General features: G+C 38.3%; 2 protein-coding genes across 4 annotated transcripts; one reads left to right on the forward strand and one right to left on the reverse strand.

Annotated features, from left to right (window-relative positions):
* Positions 1-1,822: 1,822 nt before the first annotated feature.
* rab4a (RAB4a, member RAS oncogene family) lies at positions 1,823-9,525 on the reverse strand. Of its 2 annotated transcripts, none has more exons than XM_044346730.1 (8): positions 9,411-9,525; positions 8,232-8,312; positions 7,681-7,795; positions 7,467-7,529; positions 7,150-7,304; positions 6,733-6,828; positions 4,878-5,023; positions 1,823-3,571 (listed from the first exon to the last, which is right to left on the reverse strand). In XM_044346730.1, the coding sequence occupies exons 1-7, from the start codon at positions 9,424-9,426 to the stop codon at positions 4,908-4,910; spliced, it is 642 nt and encodes a 213-aa protein (XP_044202665.1). In that variant the 5' UTR covers positions 9,427-9,525; the 3' UTR covers positions 1,823-3,571; positions 4,878-4,907. The 2 variants fall into 2 exon arrangements, with proteins under 2 accessions (XP_044202665.1, XP_044202657.1); XM_044346722.1 differs by having other exon boundaries at positions 1,823-3,581.
* Positions 9,482-21,079, forward strand: phf10 (PHD finger protein 10). 2 transcript variants are annotated; one of them, XM_044346641.1, is made up of 12 exons: positions 9,482-9,567; positions 11,691-11,800; positions 12,031-12,161; positions 12,319-12,402; positions 12,640-12,764; positions 12,902-13,051; positions 13,995-14,104; positions 14,205-14,352; positions 14,771-14,920; positions 19,080-19,188; positions 20,079-20,267; positions 20,360-21,079. In XM_044346641.1, exons 1-12 carry the CDS (start codon positions 9,523-9,525, stop codon positions 20,455-20,457), a joined length of 1,449 nt encoding a protein of 482 aa, XP_044202576.1. In that variant the 5' UTR covers positions 9,482-9,522; the 3' UTR covers positions 20,458-21,079. The 2 variants fall into 2 exon arrangements, with proteins under 2 accessions (XP_044202576.1, XP_044202567.1); XM_044346632.1 differs by lacking the exon at positions 9,482-9,567 and adding an exon at positions 9,577-10,040.
* The last annotated feature ends 724 nt before the right edge of the window (positions 21,080-21,803 follow it).

Consider the following 21,803-nt stretch of genomic DNA (forward strand, 5'->3'; position numbering starts at 1 on the left):
GATTGATTAATTATATTAAAATTGATATACATTATATCAATTATATATATATATATATATATATATATATATATATATATATATATATATATATATATATATATATATATATATATATATATATATATATATATATATATATACAGTATCTTATGCATGTATATGTGTGTGTGTGTGTGTGTGAGTATTGAGAGGTCATTAAGCTCTTTGAAATCTGAAATTACAGAGTTGAACTTGTTAAAGTAAATGTTCTTATTTCATTGAATGTTTTACATAGTAGGAGGAAATGCATCTCAGCCTCACCTGTCGAACAGTGACCACATATTCTGTTTTCTTTTGGTTGCCATGGTTTTTTATGTCGCCCTTCTTCGATCGCCAGTTTGTGGTCACTGAGCCTGTAGTTGGTGAGGATCTGTCTCTGCTTTCTATCTCTGACACTACAGAGATATTCTGCTGATTCTTAATCTCTTTTTAGGACCAGATAACGTTCTAATCTTCTTTGGCTTTAAGTTTCTTCTTTCCAATGTTCCAGATTGGTTTCTTTACATTCATTATAGTTTGGTTCGCTCTGATTGGTGTTTGGAAAGCAGTATTGGTGTGAGACTGGTCGTTGTGTGTCTGAGAGGAGGCAGTTAGTCTCAGCATCAACTGACACAGAGGACTCTTTTCTGGGCTCAGCTCTTGGGTTTGTAGGGTTTTGAAATGAAGGGTGTCTGGTGGGCTGGATTTAAGGTGATTAAAACATTTGAATTCCCTCTTTTGAATGTTAATTATCAGTCGGTATCTGCCTCATTCTGCTCTACATGCATTTGTTGGTGTTTTTCTGTGTACGTGTAATTGCACTTAGAGCTCTTTGAGCTTTTCTTTTAGTGCTTTCACTGTCATGTTGAAACTCCCTGATTCTGTTAAGGTTATAGGTAGGTATAACTCAATCTATGTTCAATGATATGATTATTTATGGTAAAGTGGTATTTGTTCTCTTGACATCTGGGGCGTTTTTGAAAAATGGTGACATTAGTTTTCTTCATATTTACTGCCAGAGGCCAGTTCTGACAGTATTTTTCTACTCTGTCCAGCTGTTGCTGTTCAGTAGGAGACAGTAGAACAAGGTCATCAGCATAAAACAGAGACTTCACCTCTCTATCAGGGAGGGAGAGACCAGGAACATTGATCCAACTGAACAGCAGGTTCATTTATATACACATTAAATTAAGTTAGTTGAGTTAAATTGCAACCCTAAGGAACACTTCTTCTCTGGATGAAAAAATCAGTTTGTTTGTCTCCAATTTAACAGCAAACCTATTTTCCAAATACATTGATTTAACCAGATTGTACATTTTACCCCCGATACCACAATGATAAAGAACTGTGACATCATCAACGAGCTGACGATGTTGATATCTGCACTGTTACATCATCAGTGAGCTGAAACAAATGTCTAATTAATACTGTTATTTTACATCATAGATGATGTAATCAGTTAAGTTGATCTTGAGGACGTCGTAGCTGAGATCAAAAATTATCTCAGTCAATGGATGTCTAATAAACTGTACAACAAAATTTTGATCATTTTTGATGCCTTTTAAACTCGGTGATCATCAAATTAACGTTTAAAGGCATTTATTATATGTGAACATGTTGTAATGTTATTGTTGGGTGTTTATTTTCTGTGTGTTTAACCCTTTTTAAGACTACATCAAAAGTTCTTTACAACCAAATAAAATGAAGCACAACTCAACATTCATCTGTGCGGATTACAGTAACAAAATCTTTCAAAGAAAATGCTGGATTTGTATTTGTTTTTATTTTAAAAACATATCCTTTTATCATACACAATAAATTAAAAATCCATGATATTCATAATGACGAGAGAAAAACAGACATACATGAAGATAAACTAAGGACTTAATGACATAAACATGAGACAATAAGCAACCTGATGTAAAGCAGCCAAAGCCACCATCAGACCAACTGTTTGACATGTGCTTGATTTAAAGTGTAGTTTTTATTCATTCCTAATTTCTACAATGTTAAAAAATGTAAATAAACATACAAGAGTGACGTCTTCATGCTCGTATACAACTATGTCAACCATGATGACCTTTCATTAAATCTAAATCTAATATGTAAAAAAATCCCCAAATTGAAGTGGTTTTAGTCGAGAGCTTCGTGTGTCTAAACTGTTTGATGTTGAGAGACAAACAGTATCTTTGGAGACAAAATGAATCAAGCACACATCAGACAGTTTCACATCGTTGCTAAAACTTGAAATGCATTTGACCGTTTTTACCACAGCAGTCAGTCAGTCAGGTTTTCATGTAAACAACATTTAAAATAAAGGACATTACGCTGTCAGATAGGTAATTTATCTGAAAGGTGAATGCTGGATGAGCAAGTGTAAATTAAGATATGACAAGATATTTATGCTCCAGATGATTTAACTGAACTAACAGAAAGTCTGTTCAGAGTATTTCTGCCTGGCTGTGTCTGTTTTTTAATCTATGAGCATGAACAATGATAAACAGCATTTTTCCACATAAACTAGTAAATCCGTGATGTCATCCACATCAACTTGTCTCATTTACAAATATACAAATCGCTGCAAACAGTACTGCTCATGTATACTGCTCACAAGTTGCCAGTGTATTGTAGCTTAACATGATAATATTAATATTAATAATAATAATAATAATAATAATAATAATGATAATACAGTGAACAATGTAACGGATGCTGAATATGATACCTACTTCAATATACATATAATATCTCTTCATAAATGAAATACTCTGATATTCTGTTGGAGAAAACATGCGTCAGTCTCTATATACAGAAACACTGTACAGTGTATAAGATGCTGTAGGAGGGAAAGGGCAGAGATTTAGACAGACAGAGAGCGCGGCGTTAAAGAGACAGGCAGGTAGATGTGAGGAAGGTAAGAGGGAAAAGAAATGCAAGAGAGGAAGGGATGGAGGGCAGGAGGGGAAGTTTGTGCAGAGGCTCAGCAGGTCCAGGTAGAATGTGGAGGAGGTGGTGATGAATGTATTTACCAAGGGACGCTTTACTGGGAGAAAAAATGTGCAAGCAGGGGATGCAGAAGGCATGAGGGGAGTGCAAAATGCATGGGAGTCAGTAGACTGTTAAGTTTATTACAGGGGAGCAGGCTGTTAAGTAGGTGGTATAGAAGGTTAATAGGAAATTAGAGAAGGTGGATGGAGAGATAAGTATGTGGTGAAGTAGTGTAGATGGCAGGAAAACAAGTAAGAGAGAGATAAGTTACACAAATGTCAGTAATTCTCATCCTGATTCAAGGGCTAGCTGGGGTTTGGTCCATTAGTGGAGTAGGTTGTTGGAGAGTGTGGGGGGTCAGGAGGTCGGGGTGGGTGTGGGGGTGGGGGTCGGGGTGGGAGGGGAGGGGGCTCTCTTCAGGTGCAGCCATGACTACGAAGGTTCAGAAGGTTCCGTGCGAAGGTCAAAGAGGAGTCAGGGAGGAGTCACCGGCATAGCAACCTGAACCCAACGTCATCTGGGTCCCACGTGGCTGTTCTTCTCCTGGTCTTCACAAACCTGTCTGAAACACACTGACCGCACACACATACACACACATCAAGAGAGAAATTAAACTTATTAGCATGGCTGTATGTTGTAAGCACATGTGTATCAACAATGAGGATGTAAGTACCCATTGATCATGTTTCTATTTTTCATACTGTCAACAAATCTCACAAAACAGCAGAAACCAACAATGAACTGATCCTAATAACAAGCCTAATGTAGCAGATTACTCTGTGACATGAAACTCTACTGTTATCCAAAAACTATTAAAAATGCATCAATGAGCCACATCGTAGCTCTGGATGACACATTTCTTCATTATGATGAACATGGGCACTACAGTTTTTTTTTTTTTGATTAGTTTTTTTTGTATTTTGCATTTATTTGATAGTAGAGATGCAGACAAGCAATGCAGGGAAAGAGGGAGAGGAGAAAGACCTGCAACAAAGGCCCTCAGATGGAATTGACGTTGCAGTTACGTGCTATGCGTCTTAACCACTCAGCTACCAGACGCCCCACTGAAGTTTATTTCAAGTCAATCCCACAAACACAACACTGTCCTGCTGGGATACTCACCAGATCCACAGCAGAAAGCAGAGCCGGCTGTTTTAGGAAACGATTTTTCTTTTTTTTTTTTTTCATGACCTGTTATTCTAAAGGTTTACAGCTTCAATAGAAACCAGTCAGCTTGGGAGGAGAGAAACAGACTATTGAACTGTTAGTTTTGGTCTTTTTGTAGGATTGTTGATAATAACAAAAATATAGAATGTTTATTATTATTATTATTATTATTATTATTATTATTATTATTATTATTATTATTATCATTATTATTATTATTATTATCCTTTAATTCACTAGTAACTGTTTGAGCATTAAAATCCTCTTAAATAGCTTTAATGAAGAATGAAAAAATCCAACAGATGCTTTCTTTCGCGTTTAGTGAAAGCTGAACCACATTTGTGGAATTTATGACAAAACCGCAAGTTTTACAAGCCCTAAAAGTCCCCTTCACTCTAGAAATGAATTCAGACTGCAGGGTTTGTAAATCACATGATGAGTGACAGGATTGTAGAGGAGAAGGAGAGGCTGAGTGCAGCAGACGCGCTGTGAGCGATGACCAGAATTTCAAGTCGCTCAAGCTGCACATAAACTCTGCTTCTGACGCTCTTCTTCGTGTGAAATAAAATTGGTATCTCAGAGAAATCAAATGAATATCAGGAAAATCTTTAAGCTCTAGTAAAAAAATCTGACTCCATCATCTCATCATGCAAACACATAATAGTCCAAGGACAAACACATTGGTTCACTGGCTCTTTCACCTTGTCTGCGTATGTTACTGGGTGCGCCCACTAGCAGCCACACTCCTGGGTGCCCTGTGGCTGAGCGCGACGAGGAGAACGAAGCTGTCGTAACGCAGCATCGCCATACTGGATACCTGACCCCATCCTCTCTGGATCCAGCTCCCCTGAAAAAGAAAGAAAAATGATGAAGTGCGAGGGCGGGACTGATGTTCTCCACCAACTCTTTTTCATTATAAAGTTAAGAATGCAGTTGATACAGTGCCGGTAATCTTCAAAATCTGCCATGAAATTACCAATAGTCACATAATGGGAAAAAACAAACAAACATGTCATTGAACAAAAAATAATAAGAAGAAAAAATTAAAACCCTTCACATGTTTATCACAAGTCTAAAAAAGTTGTGTATAAAAAATGTGGGTAAATTGTATTTTTCTTCTGCTGCATCCTTTAGTAACACTGTTGAACTGTCTAGTTTGCCACTGATCTCCATCTAAGCACACAGACGTACTTTCACACTGTTGGTACATCTCAAGTCTCTTGATTGAATCCACTTTTCCTTCACTTGCATCCTTTCCTTGCGTCTTAGACTCTCCCACTGAGGATTCATGGAGAGATGCAAAGAAACCATGCGAGAAGAGAGGAAACGAGGAAATATGTTTTTAGAGAAATAAGACGTCTTTTCCTCTGAAGCGTCACATGAAGCAACATCAGTTTCTGATGACGGCAGCAGCTGATCACAGCTGGATCAGCTGGCAGTTGGCTTTAACAGCTGGAGCAACTTCTGATGGAGTTTGTGTCTGCACACATGTGCACTGTGCTAATACTAATAAAGACACACAGTTATCACTGCCAGAGCAGCTGTTTTCTCTCTGCAGCCTGTTACCTGTTTAACAAACACCTGCACATGAATAAAAACCTGCATTCTGTATTTATACTGTGTCCTGCTCAGAGGCACACGAACCATCTCTACTGGCAGAGTGTGTTTATATTATTAATTCATTGTTTGCGTCTGTATTTATTGATATTCTGATTGTGAATCAATTATTTAATAACTGAGAATATGATCAGAGTGTCTTTTGAACATTGGAAATTATTTATTAGGCTAAATGTTTCAAGGGAAAAAGGAAATTATATAACTCATATCAAACCTGACGCTCAGGAATTTTTCAGCCTCACATGTGACTGAATGGAAATGATGACAAATGATATAAACTATAAACGTGTTTAAAAAGTGTTTCTTGCTGACAGACAGAATCCCTGACTTTAATTTTATCCATATTAAAAGTTAATGGGGGAAATAACAGATCGTGAAAAGAAAAAACTTAAGAGAGTTAACTCTGTTATCTGTCTTCACTCCTGTATGAAATTGTAGTGATGTTGTGATGTATCAGATCAGTCCGATCAGCTGCAGTGTCCAATCAATAACTGATATCCAATAAGAGGGTGTGTCAGCTGGTAAAAGACTTCTGTGAAGGCTGCTCTCATGTATCCTTGCTCATGGCTCCTCAGAGCAGGAATGAGACTTTAGACGGCCTTCAAGATGGCAGACCGGAACAACTTCCGGTTCAAGTGAGGATTAAGAAGCGAGGAAATAACAAATAACAGACTTGAGATGTACCCTGTGATCGTATGTCTGATTGTTTTGAGGCTTGTCCTGGAGCAATGCTGTAGCTAGGTGAAGAGTTTATAGTTGGGGCTTGTTAGTGCTGGAGATATGGTCAATTCCTGACTTCATGTCTGTGAAAAATCTCCTTGAGAACTGCTACAGTCTGGGGTCGGGATTCATACCTAAGCCTGTCTTGTTGAGCCTGTTGAGATAAGAAGGGATTTAGAGTCGGGGGTTACAGTTATGGGTGAGGATCAGAGTTCCTACCTGACTCTATCTTGTTGAGGATTTTCCGAGCACACTGGACAAAGGCCTCTTCAACGTTCTCCCCTGTTAAAGCGCTGGTCTCCAGGAACATCAGCTCTGAAACACACCCACACGCGCACACACACACACGCGCACACACACACACACACACACACACACACACACACACACACACACACACACAGAGTATTTCAGTCCATACAATCATTTTACTGAAAGCAGAGTAATTCTTTGCAGAACAGAAGTAAATTGCATTACTGTCAGGAAAATGTTGTACTAAGGACTTGCCAAAAGAAATTATGTCCTTCCTCTAACGATGACTCAAGGCCTGGTGCTCCTTTCTACTGACTAAATAAGGACTTTGCAGAGAGAGAAACAAACAAGCAGTCCCACTTGATCACAGACGCTCGATCTTACCGTTCTCCTGAGCGAAGCGTGAAGCTTCTAGGAACGTGACCTCTCTATCAGCGTCCAGGTCCTTCTTGTTTCCACACAGGATGATGACGATGTTCTGACTGGCCAGCATCCTGGCATCGCTCAACCATGTAGTCAGAGCGTTGTATGTCTCTCGACTGCAGTGTAGAGAGACGGAGACAAAGACACAGAAAGAAGGAAGAGACAACAGGGTACAATTTAGAAAAGGTGAAGGGAGTCTATTAATGTGAGCTGGCAGGAAAAGAAACCAAGAAGGGACTTGACATAGACGCAATCTGAAATCATGTTTGCTGATTTACCTGGTGATATCATAAACCAGCAGCGCTCCTGCTGCTCCTCTGTAGTAACTTCTGGTCACAGACCTGACAGACAAACACATAAACAGACACACAGTCAGGACCAGCAGGCAGACAGACATATTTTAACTTACAGTCATATATTTACTTAAACACCTTACAGTTAGAATAATCAATGATTTGCCAACAGTTTATTTATGTTGGAATATTTCCCTACCTGAACCGTTCTTGTCCTGCAGTGTCCCAAATCTGCAGTTTAACCATTTTGTTGACCACACTGATGATCTTGGAGCCAAACTCCACTCCAATTGTGTGGTTGGATTCATCCTTAACTGGGAAACAAAAATCAGACGTTCAAGCAATCTTGTCATTATAGATAAACAACTGCAACAAGTGATGATCTTATCTTTTCAGCACGATGAATCATTCTGAGGATTTATTTATAATGCTACAAGATGAGGCATTGTGTACTAAATCTCTCTAGACATATCCTTGTTTCTGAACTACACTAAAAAAAAAGTTTAACAAATTTTCACATATTGGTACGTGTTGATTAGATTCACCGGGTTCATTGATTTTAACACATTCAACACTTTACTGTGTTACAGCTAACAATGAGTGTAAATTGCTACTAAATCAGGATGTGGGTGTTTGTTGTCTGAGGAGCTATGTCAATATAGAGCAGAATTTTACTTATTTCTAGCACCGCTAGACAACAGTACAGTAGTTTATGAACAGAAGATTGTTTTCTAAATATTTCTGACTCACATCTCTTCTCGATGAACTGGTGCAGCAGGCAGGATTTGCCAGTTCCAGCATTCCCAATCACCAGGAATTTAAACAGGAAATCTGGGGAGGAAACACAGAAATTACAGCACTGATATCCTTTACACACAACACAACACAACACAACACGTCTGCTGTTCTGTAAATATCAGAAAGTCTGACAATAACAACAAAGAAACCGCAATACAGAAATGCTGGATATGAGTTTGTGGTCATTTGGAAAAAAAATAAAGGGTCACCCTTACATAGTTTGTCTAGCAGAGAGAACCACTGACAGGTATATAATACACCCTGCTCAGTCTTGGTAACAGTTCGTTAATAATAAAACTTAAGGGATCTCTCCCAAAAATGTTTATGTTATAGGTTTATGTTGAAAAATGAATCTCAACTGATACATTATTAATGAATTTTTGAACTATTAGATGTTGCTATCGATGTTGGCCCCAACAATCAGTCTGGCTTTGGTCATAAAATCATAAAATATGGCAGAACAGAATACAATATTGTAATATACAGCTATGTGGTGTACAATTATGCACAATTATGATAAAAGTTGTTTCCACATTCTTATATTTCCACATTCACTTTTTATTATATTATGTTTTTTCAGAGTAATAACCAACTTGGCTTCTCTAATACAGATAAAAGGTAATTCATAATCAATAATCGACTGTGGGAATAAAAACACATCTCATCTTGTGTTTACCCACAAATCAATACACTTTCACTAGCATATGTAGATACTACTGAGACTATACAGCGTAAAATTGGTGAAGTCAGGACAAAAATTGTCTCTTAAAACAGAGTTATGATCTTAATGGTGTATCCAAGTTTCCAGCACACTTTCTGGTTTACAGTACACACGGCACAATCAGATCTTAATGTCAGCTTCATCATCCTCAGCCCTGTCCCCAGAACTCCTGAGCAAACAAACTCGACACATTTTGCCAACATAACCACAGTGTAATACCCCTGAGATGTTACTTAACGCTGACAGGGCATCTTTAAGGCCAGTGTAGCCTTCACCAGCGGCTAGGTTAGCCTGCCAGCTATTTATTTACGATGAGAAAAAAGCCCCTTCGGCACACCTGCCTCATCCCATCTCTGTGACTACATGAAGATGTTGACGGTGGCCACTTGTCAAATAAACAGACTACTTACCGTAAGACTCCGACATCGCCAGTGTGGCGTTTTGACAGCGAAAGGGAATGAAGGGAGAAATGGAGGGTTGACAGATGGATAGCTAGCTAAGGAAAGGAAAATAGTCCTGTTGATGATTTCCGCGGATTCCAGCTGGATTGTCCACCTCCGACTTCCCGTACGTGGTTTGTCGTTTGAAAATAATGTCTTTGTAATGTGGCAGGCTGGCGCAGGGTGGTGCTGCTTCACTAACTACGTTTTTATTGAATTAAAGTCAAATTTCATTCTACAGCGTTGAAATGAGTTGAAATGCTGTCATTAGGGCGAGAGCGTCGTTTAAGCTCCACATTTAAAGAGTCGTGGAATATAATTCTAATGTAAAGAATTCAAATACTACCGGTTATAATTAAAATTAACTTAAAATATCTCCATATATCTCCACACTCCGGTGCAGATGGTGGCGGTGATGTTGCATTAACGTTTCTCAACCGCCACAAAACCTCACCGGAAAGAAGAAAGCTAAACAAACGGCTGGTGAGCTAGCAGCTAGCCCAGCAGCAAAGCTTTATTTAGCGGAATATGGCTGCTGTGCTCCCCGTCAGACCGCCTTGCGACAGCAACCCCGCTACTCCTGGAGCCCAGTCCATAAAGGTGACATTTATACTCCGCAGACAACACGACTCATGGTTATCTCTGCTCAGGGAGCTCTGCATCGTCGCTCTGTTAGCTAACAGCTAAGCTATTTAGCTATCCAACGGCTACCTGAGTCCATGAATGACTGTTAGCGACGTTAGCGTCACCCCTTTGTTTTGTTTCCAGCTGTGTAACGAATGATTAACCTTTTCAGGACGGCTTATATTTGCGTGTTGGGCACTAACATTTTTATACAGTCTATAGTGTCGGGTCTATAAACAGAGATTTGTGTCGTTTTTTAATGTAAAAAACACAGAACGTGATTAACTAACGTTTCTGTGCATGTAAGGTCAAGTCTGTAATTGGTGATACTAATCACCCTCTCTCATCAACACATTAGATTAGATTTAACTTTATTGTCATTGAACAAATACAAATACCGAACAACCAGATGCAGTTGTGCAATTTAGACATAAAATGCTGATGTGCATGATATAAATTACTATGTGCAGTTTACAAAGATATATAAGATGTAGATATACAGATATACATTTGTGGAAATGATGCATTATGTTTATATAAAGTGACGTTGTGGTGAGTAAACAGTTTAGCAGAAAAAAAGCCTTTCAGTCTGCTGGTGCGGGAGCGGAGGCTTCTGTGTTAAACAATGAGGTAATCCATATTGATATTTATGTAACGTTAGCACACACATTCAGCTGTTTATTATATAATTATCTGATAACAGTTACTATAGTGGTTATATATAGTAGTTATAGTGTTCCGTTAGCTGCTTGTTCTTTTCAAATACCCCTTCAGTCCCTACTACAGTCAAATCCTAAACGTCAAAAATGAATCATTTTAGATCAGTTTTCACACATTAATGTAGACTAGACAGACAGATAGTCAGATACTTTATTGATACCAAAGGGAAATTACAATGTTACTGCAGCCGACAATGACGTAGAAGCAATAACGTAAATGCAATTAAAGGGTAAATTATACACAGTAATTAAAAAACTAACTCAAATAGAAAAAATAAATAGAACGGAAAGAATATAATGGTCAGGTGGATATTGCTATGATAGTACAGTGCATGATTGTTCATAGATGTCAAAGTTGAGTGTACCAAATATTGATACCTGAATAATCTACACAATGCAGCAACATATACAGACAGTACCCCAAAGATGATCAAAATATGAATCTGAAATACAATAGATGTGATGGACAATGTAATAAGATGACTGTTAATTTCGAGGTTTTTCTGTTGCCTCATTGCAGACGAAAATGACTTTGAATGGGAGAACAGTGTACATTTAAGACTTGACAAGTAATTTTCTCTGATGTGTGAGAAGTGATGCTTAGGTGTCCAAAAATGTGAACCACAGGGGAGGTGATGAACAAATATTTCTCTGCCCATTTAAAAAAAAAAAAAAAAAAAAAAAAAAAAAGTCAAATCACAAATAGTGACCAAAAAGTGCCCACAAACAGCAGCAAAGCAATACTCCAGTGTGAGAAAGTTGGGTTTAACAAAATGAGACGGTCCTCCTCTCTTTCCTCTCAGTTCATTACATACGAGTCCATTTTCTGCTTTATCCTATTTGCCAACATCACCTTATTTCATGGTTAAACATAATTAAAATGGTATTCTTTTCTTTTTCTCTGCAGGAGGATATAATAGAAGAGGTATCCAATGATGGCAGCCAGCCTCCTAAGAGGAGGAGAATGGGTTCAGGCGACAGCTCTCGAAGCTGTGACACCTCCAGCCAAGAGCTTGGGTGGGTTGGCTTGTAGTGTTTGTCATAGAGCAGTAATTTGTCAGGGGGCATGTTGAAACAGTCTCAAGTATTTTTTAACTGGTCTTGATAACCTGAGGGCTCAAAAAATGTACATATACGTATATGATCAAACTGAGAGCCATGACTGTTTAGTACCTATTATATTCTCTATGCTGCCAGACAACAGTCTTTATACTCAACCCCTGTTGTCCCCCTCACCCCTCGTCCAGTCCAACATATTTCCCAGCAGAGAACCTGACAGAGTACAAATGGCCGCCAGATGATACAGGAGAGTATTACATGCTGCAGGAGCAGGTCAGCGAGTATCTGGGAGTCACATCCTTCAAGAGGAAGTACCCTGGTATGAACTGGAATAAAAAGCTGTTACCTCTGTAGTTTTTTGTCAGCTTTCATGCTGTTGTAATGATAGTCTTTGTCTTTTCCATTGAGCTGTTAAGGAGAATTACTGTAACCTGTTCCCTGACCAGTGGCATTGTTTTTTTTTTGTTACTCTTTAGATATGGAGAGGAGAGACTTGTCCCACAAAGAGAAGCTCTACCTGCGCGAACAGAACGTCATCACTGAGACACAGTGCACTCTGGGTAGGAACCACCTCCAGCCCTAATACTGTCAGACCAGCTTGAAGTACATAGGTTTTTTTCACTACATTGCAAAAAAGATCCTAGCATTCTCTTAACATGGTGCATTAGGAGTTTTAATAGTCAGGTACCTTGTTTATGTGATTTACTCTGTGAATAACATTTGATTGTGCAAGTCATCAGTAAGCTTGATGCAGTGAAAGTGTGCACAGGATCTGAATGCTGTTTGTTTGTTTCCAGGTCTGACAGCTCTGCGGAGTGATGAGGTGATAGATCTGATGATAAAGGAGTATCCCACCAAACACTCTGAGTACTCGGTCATACTGCAGGAGAGAGAACGACAGAGAATAGCTAAAGAGTACTCTGTAAGTACACAAATAATATGTATATCCTAGGATTGATGACTGCTGTTACTGTTATTCTTATTTTACAGTAATGCATTTAATGAAAGTTCTCCGCATACATGTATGTACATGCTGCTTTGTCTATTGTCCTTTCATAGCAAATGCAGCAGCAGAACCCACAGAAGGTGGAGGCCAGCAAAGTACCTGAGTACATTAAGAAGGCAGCTAAAAAGGCTGCAGAGTTCAACAGTAACTTCAACAGGGAGCGTATGGAAGAGAGGAGAGCTTATTTTGACCTCCAGACACATGTAAGTCCAACTTAAGATAACAGATGATTTGGTGAACTGACTGAGTTTCGATGAGGATCTTGTGACCATCATTGAAGGCAACATATAACAAAATTACATTATGTGTGACAGTCAAAATACATTAGGCACGGACACAAGCACGTCCATTAAAATCAACTGAAGCTGCTACGCTGACCATGGAAGCTGTGTGGACATCGCACTGCTCATGTCTTTTTTTTTTTTACATGTGGCTACACAGCCCTCCACCAGGTAAAATCTACATAGAAGTGTGTAAAAAAAAAAAAAAAAAAAAAAAAAAACAAGCACAAACTGTTTAAAATGATTAAAATAAATACTTCATTGTACCAGAGGCAATGTGACGCAAAAGTGTAACCTTGTTGGGTTTTTTTTTACATTGCACATTAAAATAAATCAATCAAATCAATGTGTATCCATGATCTTGTAGTTAAAACGATCTAGTTAATTAATTCAGTACCAGTTAATATAGCCTAGGCTTCCAAACCCTGCATAAGCAACTGCATTATCACTCGGCAAAACTCAATATGCATGCAGTGACGGAGATGAGGTTGGTGTAGCAGGTAGAAAACCCCTCTCTGTTCTGCCTACATGACGCATTGCATCCGTGCCTGGTGTATCTCAGCTGTTACTCTGTGATGACCAGCTCTAGTTACACATACGAAGACTTCTGTTCCTAATCTGAATCAAAACTTGGTTTGTTGCTCTTTTAAAGAAAGAGGGCAGAATTTCCCCCAGAAGTAGAAGTTAGGAGGAACTATGATGATCTTCACCAGTATACATCACATCTGTACCAGTAGATATATAAAGACCATGTGTGTTGAATTCTAACTTTGTCAGTCCTTCATCATCAACAACTTGGACCTCATCGGCTTGTTTTTGGTATTATAACATTTTGACATGCTTTGTGTTTGGTGTGTTGTCCCAGATTATCCAGGTGCCCCAGGGAAGGTTCAAGGTGCTTGCTCCAGAGCTGACCAGGACAGGGCCCTACCCTGTGGCTCTCATACCAGGACAGTTCCAGGACTACTACAAAAAGTACATTCCTCCCAAATCACATGTAACCTTATTGTGTTTTCTGGTTTGTTGCCATGCTGAGTGTTTTGCCCTGATGCATTTATCATATTGTCCATAACAGGTACTCTCCCAATGAGCTGCGGTACCTGCCGTTGAACACAGCTCTGTTTGAGCCTCCACTGGATCCAGAGCTCCCTGCGCTGGACTCAGAACCCGACTCAGACGACGCTGAGGATGGCAAGGATGAAAAAAAGAACAAGAACTCATCTGTAAGACATGAAGCTGCCACTGGACGCTTGTTCATACATCCATTCTGGACTAATGATGTTTTAATGGTAGAAATCTACCATGCGGCAATTGTACTATGCTTTGTAAAAGTGAAAAGATAAGATTCATTAAGCTAAAGAATTACTGTGATTAGCTGGGAGAAATGCAGCCTTTTCTTTTTACAGTTTTCATTTATGTTAATGGTTAATCTGATGCAATATCATGACATTAAAGAAATCATAATTAATTGTAGCCACACTGGGAAGGCTTGTGTGCATCCATAGGCTGAAGAGATAAAGGTCCTGGTTCGATCTCAGAACTATTAACACAACAAACCTGAACTCAGACAGTTGTGTACATCACTTTTAAATCCCTCTCTTGTGCTTAACTCTCTCCCCTTCCTCTTCTCTTCCTCTGCAGGACAGTTCTTCAGGCAACACATCAGACGTGGAGAGCCAGGAGGGAGGAGGCGGACAGGGCCACAAGTCCAAGGCCAAAGACAGGACATCCACGCCGGGCAAAGACGGCCATCGCCATTCTGCCTCCCACAAATCCACCCCAGGGTACAAGGTAGAGGACAAAACCACCTGAACTCTTCTCCAACAACAGCAGCAGCACTTTTTTTCTACCCCCCCTCCTCCTCTTTCTACTACTACCACTCCCTTACTCCATCCATCCCGTCAACCCTCCCTAGCTTTCTTCACTTTGTTCTCCGGCTTCTACAGTTTGTCAACATTTCAGCTGGGACCACCTGGTCCACACACACACACACACACACACACACACACACATATACACACATATACACAGTCACACATTGGGGGTCCCGTCTTCAGTTTTTGTTTTTATGATTGCCACCTGGCTTTTTTTTTTCCTCCTTCGTACCAGACTGTGAGCAATAAGAACAATTTAAAGGAACAGTTCACGTGTTTCTTTTCCACTGCACTTTCACTTTTTTTTTGTTTTTTCAGCGAAGACAAATTTGAACTTTAAAAGTTTTTCCTTTTTGAATGTCTTCAATATACCTCTTGTGTGTCCTCACTTGTCAAAAAAAAGATACTTCCAAGACAAGTAAGTGGATGTTTTGGCTGCTAGTTTTTCTTTCACATTTTTGAAAAAAACATTTTTGTTACTCTGATATAGAAAATATAAACCACACACGTTTTGTGGTTGCTTTTAAAAACTAGTTGATGTTAACACCAGAGAATTTTAACATTTATACCTGAAGTGTAGAATGCACTTAACCCTAATGTTTAAATTGTGTATTGGTACAATAATATGCTTTGTTTATACACCATGTGATGTACTGTTAATCTGTTAATAATTATCGGAGAGCTGTTTGGGCTTTACTTGTCCCTATAATGTCAGTGTGGAGAGATGAGGACATGCTGACCTTGTTCACACTGTTGCTGAGCTGAACTAGAAGTAGTGTGTACACTGCTGGGCAAACCCATATCAGCTTACCTTGTTTTAACACCAAGTCACAGCACATCTTTAGCAGTTATTTTAAATTTAAAAGGTTTATTTTAAATAAACACCTTGACTTTTATCTACTTGTTCAAGGCTGTCCCTCGGTCACTCCACTCTACTTCTATATGGTTTTTGTTTTATTTTTCCAATCCTCAAAGTTGCAGATGAAAAATTCCAACACCTAAATAAAAATATGGCTACATATTCCCGTTAATATAAAGTCCAGTTGAGTTCAGCTCAGCTTTGTGGTGTGGACACGGTCCTTTTCTAGTGTGTGTTTGCCAGTTACCAGTTTCACAGTGTGTTTAAGTTTGACTACCCAGTACCAGTTGAACGGTCCTTTACTCATCTGATCATTTTGCACATGGTTTGAATCGACCCAGCAGGAGCAGAGTTTAGTGGACATGTTGGGAGCCAGAATTCATTAGTGTCCGTGTACTATGTCAATTTGTGATGAGTACAAAAGGACTTATAGATGCTATAACTTCAGACATTATATTTATAAAAATATAGTTTGCAGATGTCAAAAGGTATGATGCATAACTTTGCAACCTGGGTAAATCTGCCAAAGTAAAGTGCACGTAGAGTTCATCTCTTTTTCAGTGGTAAAGTATATTCTCCATAGCCATTAAGAAAATCCCTATTTATAGATGAAAGGTTTTATGATTTCTAATGGTTTTCAATGTTCCCAGAATCTGTATGTGACAGTCAGTGATGCAGGCTGCTAGCTGATTAACGTTACTTCGCTCTGGTCTGGCTACCATCTACAGTATATGCAGTGGTTTACAGTGACCTCATGATTGGTGAAAACTCTCTAAAGTGTTTGAGTAGTGTGATATTTTCACAATGCAGCTCATGAATAAAAACAAATTATGAAGAACAAAGATGAAAATAGATGAATTAATTTCCTTTACTTAGAATAATTTTGTTCAGAGTGTCGTACATGTTGCATGATTAAAACAAATCTATATTTCATCATTAAAATAAAATAAAGGTTAATGATACCAAGTTGGGAAATGAATTGCTATAAACATAAATGGATCATGATGGAGATAAAAACACTTCATTTAATGCAGTCATAATGTGACTACAACATATTATAATCATTGTTGATATTTCAGATCTTTTTAACCGTGTTGCCCTTGATATTGATTCTTCTGTGATGTTGAGGAGATGAGAAAGTGTAATTTGTGTAATTTGGGATTTGAGCGTCCTGATTATTACTAGGAGTTTGAAGGTTGAGCAGAGTTCAGTTTCAGTAGATACACTTGGCACAGCTAACAGGTTAGCGTTTGTATCAATGGCTACTAACTTTATTACTTATATTGACAGCTGAGACAGACAATATATTTGATGACATATTTCATGACATAACAATAAAAGTAATAGTCTATATCTACAGAATATCCCTCTTATATCTTGTTGTCCATTAATCTTAAAACTCTAAAATCCACCAGCTGTGGAAGAGCCAGTATCAACCAGTAGAGATTTCCCACCTAAAAGACCTTTTTCACAGCACATGTTGACACGTCAAAGCAGGAAAAGTACAGGTGCAATTAATAACATTAAAGATGGCTGACTTCGGTTTACTTGTTCCAATTTCATGACTCTGGTACAGTGGGTGATGGTTCATCAGTACGGCTTTCTTGATCAGTTGCACCTGTGATTTTTCTGCTACGACAAGTCCAACTGTCTGCTGTGAAAAAGGTTGAATGAAAATCCACAGTCCTCTTTTCATGCAAAAATGTATTTGAACATTTATCTGAAGCTAATATGAGGCTTCAGCATTCCAAATTAGTGGATATCTTTCAAAGTTAGTCTTTTTAGTGCCAAATTCCGTCTTTTTGTTACGATCCTTCCACTGTAGCTGTACAGGAAGAGGAAATGTTTTACTAAAAACAACTATTGAAGATATCCTCTTTATTTGACTAACTCAGACAGCTGAAGCCTCAGATTATTTTCTGAGAGACATTTAAATCACTTTTTGCTCTAAATGAGGACTGTGGATTTTGTCAGTATGAACAGGAGGAATGATTACAGCGAGCAAAACCTGTTTTAGTGTACATATGAACACCTGACTATTATTTTAAGACAGACTTGGAAAAATTTTGATACTATCCTTTAAAGTAGTAGTATTGGTAGAATATGTATGTCTATATTCACACTGTAGTGAAGCAATTCAAGGGGCTGTGTCCAACTCTTCTCTTTATTATTTCCCTTTCCTGCTGCTGTTTTTCTCCTAGTTTAGTTCTGCTTTGGTTCTAGTCTTGGATTTCCATCATTACCAAACTTAATTGATCCATTGTTTTGTTTTTGTTTTTTAACCATTAGCCGTCTAGTCTAATCTGCTCTTCCTGTCAGGGGACATTCTAATGAAGGATGTCACAAGTGTTTAATGCAACTGGACATGATGTAAGTATGTAAGACTACAGATTTAGTTAATTTTGGGGATACACACTTACTTCATGCGCTTCAGACAAATATTGTATGCACAGATTTTGACTCGTTAAAAGTTTGGATAAAGACTGTTGCAGTCCAACCATAAAATCTTGCTCAGTCTTCTCTGTTTTAATTCTGTGGCGGCTTCCTATAGAGGCGTTCAAAAGAGTTAAATGTTTCCAAATATTTCCAGTGTGACATCCTGATTTAAATGTCCCCGAGTCTCCTTATCTTTCCTCTCTGACCCCTGTTGAACTCAGTGGTATGTTGCATAAAAAGCAACTCTTCAGACATCCATAGTCATAAAACACAGTTCAAGAGTGGAAATAAAAATTTCAAACTCATTGAGTGGACAGAAGTTGTGATTGTGTCCATCAGCATATTGATTCAAGTCTACAATTGTCAAATATTTGTTTGTCAAACAGCCTTGAACATTGTTACATGGTAAATAATGGGAGCTGCAGGGATGACATCACTTAGATTACAGATGCAACATGCTTGCAAGAGGGTCTGTTAGACACAACATGCCGTTCTTGTTTGTACCCTGAGATATATTTTAATCTCCTGGTACTTTGCACACTGTTGCAGTTTAATATGCTGAATTCTGTTTAAGTTTATGTGTTTCAAGTGTATAAACCAGTCAACATGTAATTCATGTACTGTGCTCCCAAAAGTAGAAGATATAGTGCTCTTTTTGTTTTTGTCTTTTGTCTCCAAAGCATTCAAAATGCATTGAACTACTACACTGTACTGTATATTGTCCATGACTACAGGATACCCGTTTCTGGCTGGTTTTTATAGCATTATTCTGCCCTTGCAGCCTAAGGTCATTCCCAATGCTATATGTGGCATTTGCCAGAAGGGTAAAGAGGCCAACAAGAAAGGCAAGCCAGAGGCTCTCATTCACTGCTCCCAATGTGATAACAGCGGTAAGTTCATGCACTTCGTTTTAAAGGACACTTCCCTGCACTGCTTGTGTTGTGTTTGTATTTTTGACTTTAAGTTCAAGAACTATTTTCCAGTATTTGCAACATAACATCAGCAGAATTTAGCCACATCTAATACTAAGTGTCTTCATGTTTTCTCAAATTACGTTGACTCTGATTCATTATTCATCAGGGTTTTTTTTTTTTTGGTGGTTTTTTTAATTAACTGATGATTGAATAATATTTAGCTGATCCCAGATGTTCGTTGTCTAATGAATCAGCTCTTATCAGTGAAGGGAAATGTTCAGTTGTCGTTGTACCACCAGTTAACTTCATTTCATTGTCTCGAGTGGAACAGCTGAAGCCTTCAGATCTGTATAAGCAAGTTTTGTACTTTCAGGAAATTGTTTATACTTTGTTTAAACACAGTGTGAGTGTTTACATTCAGACAGTAAAGCTTGTGTTATTTCAGGTAATATATATATTTCACTGTTCAAATGATTTACTGTACACATACATACACATTAGTTATTCATCTGAAGGCTGCGTCAAACACATTTAATGTTCTGTTCATACAGTAATTACCAGGCAGGTGTGACGACATGGAGAAAAAGACCAAGCCTGTCACTTAAGATAGTCATAAAACTAGTTATAGACATTTTAGAAAACAGTCTAGATGTGAACAGATTCTAGATAATGCTCTCTGAAATAACGACGTGTCAGTGAGACACGAACATCATGTCTGTCTGTGTTTTGCTGTCTCATCTGCCTCCTTGTGTGTGTGCCTGTTGCTGTGTGGATGTGTCATGTATTTATTTCTGTCTTTGGCTCTGTTTGTGTGTGTGTCTGCATGCTTTCTTCTGAGCATGTGTTTTTGTGTCCATAAACTTTAGGCCACCCATCCTGCTTGGACATGAGTGAGGAGCTGGTGGGTGTGATCCAGACGTACCGCTGGCAGTGTATGGAGTGTAAGACGTGCACCGTGTGCCAGCAGCCCCACCATGAGGACGAGATGATGTTCTGTGACAAATGTGACCGAGGATACCACACGTTCTGCGTGGGCATGGACTCCATACCTAATGGTCAGAGGATGAACATGCATACAGGCACTTCTTCTTTCTACTTGTCTTGATTTTTTAAAATAATTATTCATTCAATTTTTCTGTCTCCTCAGGTCTTTGGGTATGTGAGGTGTGCGACAAAAATTTCACCACACCCAAGAAGAAGGGAGGAGCCAAAACACCCAAGAAGTCCAAGTCGGCTCAGAAATGACCGACGGCATCATTAACTACAATACCTTGACCAAATTCTCATTTGTATAATCGTTTACAGAAGCTGTAAAGTGTTAAAGGATCAGGGTGGAAATTGAACGTCCTCAAAAGCTTTCTGAATGACTATGACTATCTGAAATGTCCGGTCTTTGATCTAAATTTAATCTAAAGTGTAGTTCCACTACCAAAAAATACCAAAAATTGTTGTTACTGATTTACAAGTCGTTCAATACACAGACTGCCACGAGACAACAGCCAAGTCTGAATGAGTAATCTTTGCTGTGAAAGCTTTGTTTACATCAGTAATGTCTGAAAACACAGAAGAAAGGCTGGCGTATAATTTCAATCACAATCAGTTTAGAAACACAGAATTCCTATTTTCTACCTGTAAAGTCAAACTTAAACCATGTTTATTAATAAACCTCAAATGTATGTACTAAAAAATGTCAGATTAGGCATTAATTTAAGCATAGTAACTGGTCTGTAATGTTAGGGACTGACTGACATCATACATGAATAATGTTAATTGAATCCATCCAACTCCGTCGCACTAAATCCTGGTGATCTGCTAACCACTATCAGTGTGAGTGCATTCCTACTTCATTAAACCAACTCGTCTTGTAGTTTCTGTCTCACATCTCTGTGACCAACAGCGATAAATTGTTTCAGATGAACAAATGGTGCTTTTGATCTTGTACTACTGAAACAATCAGGGTTAACAAGAGTTCGCTCATTTATTTCTTTCAAAACAACATTTTTGTATGTTTTTTTTTTTGTATCTCATAAACTACAATATGTTTTTTAATTAACGTTTATTTAACGATGCAGGCCAGTAAAGAGCAATCTTATTTAAACTCTTGTCCTGTGTAATAAAATGTAATAGACGCTGGCTGTGATCTACGGCTGCAGCAGTTTTCAGGTATTTATGTTTGAGTCTCAATAATTGAAATAGTAAAGTGTCTCACTTTACATGTGTTAGTTTTGTTGCCAACCCTCCACTATTAATTATTACACAAATGTAACCACTCACTGTAATTACATTGAAATTAAGCGTCCACAGGCTACTATAAATCAACTGATATTTTTGCAATCAGCTTGAAAGACGTTTTTTTTTTGTTAGTTTTTTTTTTTTAAGTCTGTCAATTTTTTGTTGTCCTGCAGTGGTTGTTACATGGAAATGTTAATGGAATATTTGTTGATAATAATGTCATAGTCACTGAATACTGAAGTGTTTTTTTTTTTCAATAAAAGCTACTTTGAGACTAAAAAAAGACTCATTAATTCCTTATTTGTTGTACACCGCATATTAATCACAATAGTTTTTCTATGAACATGTCACAGATACAG

This window comes from Thunnus albacares, chromosome 1 (genome assembly GCF_914725855.1).
Source record: "Thunnus albacares chromosome 1, fThuAlb1.1, whole genome shotgun sequence".
Lineage (NCBI taxonomy): Eukaryota > Metazoa > Chordata > Actinopteri > Scombriformes > Scombridae > Thunnus > Thunnus albacares.

What these genes read in the sequence shown, in the direction of transcription:
- rab4a (XM_044346730.1), bottom strand. An exon ending in CCAGTTCATCGAGAAGAGAT is followed by an intron (nt 7,796 to 8,231) that starts GTGAGTCAGAAA and finishes TTTGTTTCCCAG; the next exon opens with TTAAGGATGAATCCAACCAC. An exon ending in ACGCTTCGCTCAGGAGAACG is followed by an intron (nt 6,829 to 7,149) that starts GTAAGATCGAGC and finishes GGTGTGTTTCAG; the next exon opens with AGCTGATGTTCCTGGAGACC.
- phf10 (XM_044346632.1), top strand. Translation starts at nt 9,969, where the DNA reads ATGGCTGCTGTGCTCCCCGTCAGACCGCCTTGCGACAGCAACCCCGCT. An exon ending in ACCTCCAGCCAAGAGCTTGG is followed by an intron (nt 11,801 to 12,030) that starts GTGGGTTGGCTT and finishes CCCCTCGTCCAG; the next exon opens with TCCAACATATTTCCCAGCAG. An exon ending in AAAAGAACAAGAACTCATCT is followed by an intron (nt 14,353 to 14,770) that starts GTAAGACATGAA and finishes CTTCCTCTGCAG; the next exon opens with GACAGTTCTTCAGGCAACAC.